Source organism: Rhincodon typus, chromosome 5 (genome assembly GCF_021869965.1).
Source record: "Rhincodon typus isolate 14 chromosome 5, sRhiTyp1.1, whole genome shotgun sequence".
Classification (NCBI taxonomy): domain Eukaryota; kingdom Metazoa; phylum Chordata; class Chondrichthyes; order Orectolobiformes; family Rhincodontidae; genus Rhincodon; species Rhincodon typus.
The window spans coordinates 38,973,573-38,983,532 of NC_063336.1; the positions used below are offsets into that span (position 1 = coordinate 38,973,573).

At 39.6% G+C, this 9,960-nt stretch overlaps 1 protein-coding gene across 2 annotated transcripts in view; it reads right to left on the bottom strand.

Annotated features, from left to right (window-relative positions):
* Window positions 1-3,581, bottom strand: part of LOC109923570 (ensconsin-like) — a 132,377-nt gene extending 128,796 nt beyond the window's left edge. The window contains exon 1 of one of the 2 annotated variants that reach the window (XM_048597400.1): window positions 3,360-3,581. In XM_048597400.1, the coding sequence (XP_048453357.1) occupies window positions 3,360-3,564 (205 nt within the window). In that variant the 5' untranslated portion in view covers window positions 3,565-3,581. The remainder of the gene's footprint in view (window positions 1-3,359) is intronic. The other variant, XM_048597402.1, reaches the window with a different exon arrangement.
* Window positions 3,582-9,960: the final 6,379 nt, after the last annotated feature.

The following is a 9,960-nucleotide window of genomic DNA, read 5'->3' on the forward strand; positions in this document are numbered from 1 at the left end:
TTTTTTAGGTACAATAATTTCCTTTTAAAAACTGAGAAAAGAAGGAAAAAGGTGTACAAACCGCTCATACCTCATCCACACACTGCACTTCTCTCATCATTCCTCATTTGCTTTGACAACTTCCACCTGTGCTTTCTCCAATGGGCATACAAACTTTTATTTGTATTAAAAGACCATTTTAAGAATAGCAATTTAACGTTATAGTGTCAACTACAGCATCCAGCAATACTTCTCTTACTGACCAAATCCTCAAACTCCCACCCTGGTCAAAATTCTGAAACACCAATGCCACACACACCTCACTGATTATCCATATATCGTCACAGCTCAGATGCCCTGATATTCTTATCCCACAATACTGCCTTCATAACAGAACACTGGACATTCAAAACCTGAATCCTTTATACTACTGATCCAGCTTTAAGCTGGAAATCTTGTCTGATGTTGTATCTTAATACTTACCATAAGCAATACTCTCCCTATTTCATATTCACAAGATGTGCAGGTGAACCTTCCAGTCACTTTAAAATGCAGTTAGCTAAAGCCACTTTTCTATTTTCTACTGCCTTACATTGGCTCTTGTTTGAGTGCCTCTCTTGTATTTATGGACTTCAAATAAATATCTATTCAGAATTATCTTCTCAAGCATAATTAGTGATAACAAAAATATATCATTAAGCATTACATGCATACTTTCAGATCTTGAATTAAAGAATTGCCTGTACAAACAAGTCTTTGCTTGCCTGCAGAAGTGGTCCTTTGCATTTGGTACAAGAAACATGTACTTAGAAAACAGAGGAAATGTAACAGATCTCTCTAACATTAGAGAATGGCAAGACACAATATAAATTTAACATTTTAATTTAAAATGTAAATTTATTATTGAAGAGTTCAAATTATTTTCTGATATGCATAAAAACTATACTGTATGCAAAGTAATAATTAAATGCTCTACTTGTAGAGCAATAATTTCAGTTGGCTTAACTATCAGTTTTGAGCAAGATAATCCAGTCCTTTTTCTTCATCCTCTTTAGCTATACATAACATTACAACTCAAAATACAGTTCTCAAACTGCGCACTGCACTTTCAAAATTTTTGCATCTCTAAAAAAAATGCGCCAAGTTGTAATATAAGCATTCCAGATCTTACTATTTTAAAATAAAAACTCTGCCCACTTCAATCATGTTCAAAATAGCTAATTTTTATAAGTGTTTAATTGTACTAAAATTAGAATTGAGAATTTAACAGCTGGAATCACCATTGCTTATTTCCACACAAAATCACATCAGAATAGGAGCAGCAGTCATTTCAAGTTCAAGCTCACATTCTTAAATAACCAGCTATAATATTAGGATACCCTTGAGAACAATGTTTCATCAAGATAAACAAACCTGAATTAATAGTGTGAACTACAAAGGCATTGACAAGCTGATGCAATGACCTTCCAATTGCTTTGTTCTCTAATTTTCTTATTTTTCATTCTCATTGGTGTTGCTTTCACTCTCAGTAATAATTTATATCCCATGAATAATGCCAAAACTGTACTTTCACCTGAGTCAAAACGATGGAGAATTTAGGTCTATTTCAGGAATTGGCCCCAAAAAAACCAAGGCTGACACCCCAATGCAGTGCTGAAAAAAGCTTTGATACATTTGTGGTAGATAAAGTGTTACACAAGTACAAGCCTCTTTTTTCAGTGATCAAATTAAAACAAAAGGATAGCCCTTAAAAAAAGTTCTCATCGTTCATGAAAATACTGAAGCTCTTATGGGTTAACTGGAGAAGAGTTGTGTAATGTGTAGTACTGACATCATGAGACTAACATCAGGATAGGTTGTGTGTCATGTAAATGTTTCACGTAGACACTGCAGATTTTTAGAACCAAAAAGGATATTGCCTGAGAAAAAAATTCCAGTAAAATCAGAAGTACTGGCTAATCCGAGGTTTCCTACTTTTATTACACAAGTTTCCACCTATAACATAGTTATCATTAGCCTCTAATGATACTGGTTTACCAACTTGCAACAAGAAAACACAACCTAACACGAAATACAGTGCTGCGGCTTCAGAACTATTATGTCATAAGAAAGTCAGTTGTTCTTCCAGTTATAATACAGCACTCACAAGCAAGGGCTGAGAATAACAGAGGCCCCATGGTAAATCTATCAAATATATTTTACAGCCACGCCCGTACGTTCAAACCTCAGCACCAGGTAAAACAAGGAACAGGAATTTACCGAGCAGTTAAAAAGGGAAGGAGCATTTCATCTAGACTCTGCAAAATCGAACAATTTCAGGTTTTATGTGCACAACTTGAACTAAACACAGACTATCTAAACGTTAACCTATCAAGCAAAAAAAAAATCAACTTTCCACTTTGGGTGGCACGGTGGCTCAGTGGTTAGCATTGCTGCTTCAGTGCCAAAGAGCCGGGTAGGATTCCACCTTTGTGCGACTGCCTGTGTCCTGTTTGCACATTCTCCCCGTGTCTACGTGGGTTTCCTACCACATTCCAAAACTGAGTAGTTTAGATGGACTGGCTATGCTAAAAAGTGTCCAGGGATGTGCAGACTGGGTGGATTAGACATGAGAAATGCAGGGTTTCAGGGAGTGGGTAGGGATACTCCTCGGAGGACCGAATGGCCTGCTTCCACACTGTTGGGATTCTATGATTCTAACTTCGCCCTGAACCCACACAGCTTTTGAATGCGTTCACAAAGATTCCCTACTCTCGTGATGCTTGCAGGGAAGCTAAAATCAACAGCATAGAGTGCAATTTAAAAAAAATCGTTTCCTTTGATAGCCAGCATCTATTGAAGATGCGAATTTTGTATCCTTTCCAAAGAGAAAGGCAACGCGTGAACTAAACACATGAAGCGAAAAACAAACACAAAAGCGTTTTTTCTTCCACCTGTTTGTCTATGCCGATAGTTAGTATTTAGCGGGAGCTTCGCCCTGACCTGTTGCTCGGCGATTAAACAAGGGACATGCTGCACACAGCCGAGACAAGACCATGTCCGTCTGCGGTGGGGGTGGGGGTGGGGGTGGGGGAGGGGGAAATAACTGAACTACTACACCCTAACACACACGACACCCCTCGCCGATGACTCGCTCGCGCTGACGCGTGCTCTCCTGGTACAGGCCGCTCGCGACCAACGGCCCCCGCAGCGTCGCCGGCCGCGGCCGCAGCCGCAGCCACAGGTGCGTCCCCAGCACATAAACAACAACCTCTCCTCTCCCCTCCCCTCCCCTCCCCTCCCCTCCGCCCCTGCCTCCCGACAAAACAAAGCACCCTCCTCCTTTCCTCACCCCTCCGACCAAACTCCCCTTCACAACATCCATCCTTTAAACAACTTACCACCGACACCATCGCCACCATCCACTCGGGATGCGACTCCCTCCGCCTCCGCCATTGCTCCTGACGTCAGCAGCAGGCGAACCCACCTTGGGGCGGCGGGAAGTTCAACCAGCGGGAAGTCAGGCCCCGCCCTCCTCTGAGCCAGGTAACAGAGCCACAGGTTGGTGCATTGAGACCAGCAGCAGGTAACCCAGCCGAGGTGCATGTACTATACAAAACACATCAGCGGCAGGTCACACACACAGCTATAGGTAACAGCTGCTGTTGCACAAATACATCATAAAGAGGTGTCACAGTTGTGGATAACCGCGATCATTGCACAAAATAATTATCTCAGATAAAGATCACACGGCTGTAGATAGACAGATGTTGAAAAAAATGCCTCATTAACGTAATAACAGGTGTTAGTTATTCATACATAACCAGTGAGTCATGGAGCTGCCGTTAGGATATAAAGCGTGAAAGGAAAGAAACGGTAACTCGAATACAGAATAAATTGCACAAGAACTACAAATCATTATCAAGGTATTTTGTTGCATGCCCATCATTGGTCCGCGGTTTCACTGTTAAATTCTCTTTAATATTCGTAACTGTGCTGGCATTGTGTTGTTTGCACGAATGGGACCTCTGTGCCAGAGATGTCCGATACCCCACCTACTCCCAAAACAAAACAGCGATCATAAGTTCTGATAAATATCGTCGATCTGAAGCGTTAACTCAATGTCTCTCGGCGGATATTACCTGACTTGGAGAATCAGAGATTTGTTACAGCGCAGGCCCATCATTCGGCCCATCGTTTCCAACCTTTTCTGTTTCTTTTCCAGAATTATTTACAGACACCAAATCGACCTCTGAATCAGTTCTGAACAATTATGTCTGATTGGTTCGATGACAAAAATGGTCGAAAAACATTCTACTGAAAGTGCGTGACTCATGTTTAGAGTTTCTTACACTTTTCCTACTAAACATTCGAAACTAAACTTATTGTAATTTACACGTAAAAACCTAATACTTTAATTTGGACAATTTAGTCGTTTAGATGGAGATGGTATTGCTGGACCAAAGGAACAATAAAAATCAGAACTTCATCTTGAACTTATTACCATGTGGCATAGATCAGAAATAAGATGTATAACTTCACAAGAGAATAAAGAATTGCATTTTTATCCTTGATATTCACAATCTCAGGACCGCCTAAAACGTTTTGCGGCCAATAAAGGATCTTTGAACTACATCATGATCACTGTTTTAGTGTGGGGAAACAAGGAGACAAATTCTAACCTAGAGCATTTCAGAATAATGTAAGGAAGCACTTCTCCACAAAACAGATAGTGAAAGTCTGAACATTCTCTCGCTCTCAGAATGTTGTTAAAGCTGGGCTAATTGAAAATGCTCAGACTGAAATGGATATTTTTTTTTGTTGAAGGAATTAAGGGTTACTAAACCAAGAAGGTATAAGGAGTGGAATTACAGATCAGCCATCATTTAATTGAATGGAAGCAGATTGGAGAAGCTGAATAGTCTACTCTTAGTCCTATGTTCCTGAAGAGGTTGAACTTTAGTCATTAAAAAAGCTTGGGCAGTAAATTGGGCTTTTAGTCTGTTTTTTTAAGCATCACAGGAACTCTTAAAGGTCCAAAGTGATATCTGCAGTGCATATAAACCTTTCTGGGACAATTTATTCTGGATGCCATATTGCTGAAGACTATAGTGAATGTTCATTGGAGGTATGCACAGCAGGCAAATCATATGATTCTATGAATGTATGAGTTATTTATTTATTTTCACATCTATCAAAAAGATACAGTGAAAAGTATTTTGTTGCCACAATCCAGCATCATTTTGAGTTACAGAAAGACTAAAAAGAGATTACATAAATATAGTTCTGTACAAGGGCTCTTCAAATACATCTCAGGGCTTCTGCAAGTTCTCTGCAATGACACTCGCAGTACCACTTTGGAGCTCAATGCTGTACCAAATGGCCTTTATTAATTTGCATAGCTGATGTACATTGAGCAACTTAAGGATTTCACCAATACTATTTAAAGTGATCATGATCTACTGACAGGTTTATTGCTGATTGATTTCTTCTGGACACTTTAATGACTCTACAAGTGAGTGGTGTGTATATAGATCTTTCCATTTGCACAACCTTGTAGGAAATGAGATGGCAGTTGTTGATCTTGCATTGTATCACTTACACTACTGCTTGTTTTGCAATGGAAAATATGATCTTGCCCTCAGACATTGAATGATGGTTGATTTACAAACGTACAATAAGCACGCTGTAAAAAAAATCTGTATTCTGTGATGACGCAGTGTGGAGCTGGAGGAACACAGCAGGCCAGGCAGCATCAGAGGAGCAGGAAAGCTGACATTTTGGGATACCCAGTATTCAGTTGGTGCTGAACTCCCTTCATGCTCTATGATATTGACTGCAGGCTTTTGAATTCACCAAGCATTCCAGAATGCATATCTATCAGCATTCTTCTGTTGGCTGTGTCATCAAGAGGCGGTGTCTGAGTCTTCTGCAACAGAATCTGCACTCTACCTTGCACTTTAACAAGCTGCCACTTGTGCTTTCCTTTTCCTGCCTGCACTGGATGCTGCCCATTTTTGCCTAGCAACCCTTCACATTCATATCCTGCCTGTAATCTATTCTCTAAGATATTTGGGCAACATCAGTATTCAAATACTTGTCAGTGACTATCCAATCAGGCAACAGTGCTGTGTCTTCGTTATCATTTTCTTGGCATTCCATTACTGCTAGTCTAGCGTGCAACTCTGCAAGGAAAAGGGTCAAAGACAAAGATTGTCATGTAAGGATTGTGGGTTTTGAAGTGGGAGTAAGAAATATGCTGTATGCAACTTAAAAAATTGAAGAAAGTATGGAATGAAGGGGAGGTACATTGTGAGAAACTAGGCTAGGTTTGAGGATACCATCACCTTCAATGGTTTCTGCCCTGCTGCTATACATAGCCTCAGCAATGGGTCTTTTAATAGTGACCAGTGCCATCTGCTCCAAGGGAGTTTGAGGAAACATGAGATAATTTGCACACTACAGACTGTCATAAAGAACAGTCTGATAATGATCTCAAAACCTGTTTTGGTAATGTTGATTGAGGGAAAAATAATGGCAAACACTTTAAGGATAATTCTAATCATGTCCTTTGAAAGAGTGCCTTGTGATCTTTTACCTCAACCCAAGAGTGCAGAGGGGACTTTGGTTTAACATCTCATTTCAAAGACAACACTTCCAAGAGTGTAGCTTTCCCTCAGTACTTCATGAAGTTTAGTCCGGATGGATTTAGATTGTGGTAGATGAGTGCTTAGGTGGAGCAATTTCAGCACCGTCTGAGGCAAGTCACATAGTTGTTTGGGATATGACATTTGAAGATGCATTCACTGACTTAGACCATATGTAAGGTATTGATTTGGTCTTGATTCCTAGCATTGATTTCATGGCCACCTGCTCCTTGTACCCAGAGAGGTGATAGCAGACGTATTTCTGCCTTCCAACCAGCACCACCAAGGGCTGCAGTGCAGCAGCTAAAATCTTTAAAGTTCACACATTGTACATTGTTTAATCATTTTATTTTCTGAGCACATGAAATCTGATCACTTGATGCTTGATCATGTGACCTCTGATCATCTGTCTGACAAATGTTCTTCCATTTTCATATAAATATTAGGTTCCCTTTGGTTGACTACTTGTACTTTTGGTTTTGCACCAGCTGCTGTTATCCCTGAAGTTCCAAGAACTAGGAAGCCACACATGAGAAGGCAAAGACAGCAAATGGCGAAATTACAGCACGAGAAGAGGGAGCCCTGGTGGTTGTAATGCTCTCTTCTGTAATCTCCAGATTCATATTAAACATTTGTTCTCTACCTCATTTGCCATTTGGTGAAGATCTAAATGGTCTAAAAGTCCTTGGATTAAGGTGATCGTCCTCCTTCTTTTCCATGACTGTTTCATTCCGATGTGCTTGTACTCCAATTGATAAACTGTTCCAGGTTCTGCAAACAATTATTGCTCCCATTCCTACTCTCCCTTTCAGCTCCAAACTCCCTATTTCTAATCCTATTCTTTCTGCATTTCCTTTGATCCCAAATATTCAATTCACTCGCAATTTCCACTCCAATTTCAGAGCCCCTAAGAATGCTAAACCCCTCAACTTGACTGCTGATATTAGCCTACTTTAGATATTACAAAGCCTCTCAAAACAATTCATCTCAGCCTAACTAAAACTCAGTGATCATCCCAGCTACTCTGGTAGCATCCTGGAGACATTTTGTGAGAGTATCAGTCATTCCAAATCTGTTCCCCAGCTTTTGCAAAATAAGGAAATCTTTACCCAGCACAGGTTGCAACAGAGAATTGCCTTTTTAGCCGGTCTTGAGCCATACAAATGATTAAACCTAGAAATATGAACAGATAAGCTGCCATACAGATGGTGGGTAAAGAGATCTCCATTACAAAGTAGTCATTTTTTTCACCTGACTTGGCGCATTGAATTCATAATTCACAATTCATAATTTGCAAGTGCCTGGTTCCAAGATGCAGCTCCTATCTAATGTAATAGAAGTGATTTGGGACTGTGTATCTGTCTGTTTTATGCGAGGATAATTTTTTAGAGGCAAATGGATCACTGGACCCAAAATGTTCACTCTGCTTTTTCTCCACAAATGTTGCCAGCCCTGCTGAGTTTTTCCAGCATTTCTGATTTCCAGCATCTGCAGTTCTTTGTTTTTTTTTATTTTTGTGGAATAAGGAAATTTTTGGAGGTGTCCATTCATCTAGGTTTCATGGAATTTTGTACTTGTCATCTCAACTTTCTATTGTGTAATCACGTTACCAATAGCAATGTTTGCCAATTTTTTTTTCCATTGTAAGCTCATTCAATGGTTTAAAAATTCTTATAAACCCTCAATGGGTAACATGTGGGGAAGTGGGGTTTGGTTTCAAGTCTCACCTGGTCCAGAGATATGTCATAACATGTGTTGACAGGTTGCTTAAAAATATCAATGAAGGAGGGAAGGTCACTGATGAATCAGCTGAAGGGGGTTGAACCTAAGACACTACCCTGAGGAACTAGGAGCTTTTGTGGTGCAGAGATAGCCTTATAAATATTACAGTTACAGGATCAGGTAAAAGCTAGGAATCCCATAGCGAGTAAATCAATCAATTATTCCCCGAAGTCTGTCCGTCAAGGCAAAAGTCAAGAGTGTAATGGAATACTGTCCATTACCCTGATAGCGCAGCTTCATGTCATGAATGGGAGGTCAACACCTCTCTGACAATTAAAATGAAACCTGCAGAGAAATTCACCTCACCTCATAATCTACTAAAGGAAATGTGAAAAATGTGTTACGGAGGGGTGGGTAAATGAAATTAACTCCCTGATACTCACTTTATAAGCAACAGGTGACAATTTATTTATCTTACTCTGACAGTGATCAAATTAACAAAACTAACAAGCCAAACAAGTCCCCCCTGACTACTAACTATTCCTGAATAAAACAAAATTCTAATGGTATGCTGTTCCAATAAATACAAGTCCCATTTATATAAACCAAAGTAATAAGAAAAAAGTAAATTAAAACTTAGACTCTCAAAACTACAGCCAGGATGCATCTTCCAGAATGTTCCATGCCTTTTCCACTATTCTTCAGTCAGGGATTCTTTCTTTGCTGAATCCTTGTGTCAGGAATATTAGCTAATAGTGCTTTTAAATGGTGCTTAATCAGAGGGCTTAAAGATTTCAGTGAGAGCCAGAGTTTTACTCTTCTAAATAGACTGGAGTGGTTCAAGAAGGCAGCTCATCACCACCTTCTGAAGGTTATTTAGGGATGATAATAAATGTTGGTCCAGTCAGCAAAGCTGACATCCTACGAATTAACAAAAATTTCAGAAAAACACAACTTATCCACTCTTTTCTCATAAGATAACCCCTTCATCCCAGGAATCAGTGAAGTGAACCTTCTCAGGACTGCTTCAAATTATATCTCTTATGTAGCAAGACAAAATTGTATATAGTACTCAAACGTTACTCACATGGAGTCTTATCAAGACCCTGTGCCTACTTTAATACTTGATTCTCTTTGCAATGAAAAACAACATTCTATTTGTCTTCCTGATGACTTGCTGTATTCACACACCAACTGTTTTTGATTCATGTACAGGGACACACACATCCCTGTATACCACAGAGTTTTCTGATCTCTCAATTTAAATAACACATTGCTGTTATGGTTTGCTTATCAAAATGGACAAGTTCATATTTTTAAACTCCATCTGCCAAGTTTTTTCCCCACTGACAACTTATCTATATTCCTTTACAGACTTATGTCCTCTTCGCAGCTTATTCTCTTTGTGCCAACATTAAATTTAGCAAATGCATACTTCTTCCCTTTATCCGAGTCACTGATCTACATTGAAATAGTTAAGGCCCCAGCATTGATGCCTCTGAAAGTCCATCTTGAACCAGCTTGCTGACACAAAAGTGACAAATTTATCTTACTCCCTGCTTTCTGTTAGTTAAAATATCCTCTATCCAAAGTAATATTATATCCCCCATATCATGTGCTCCTATTTCATGTA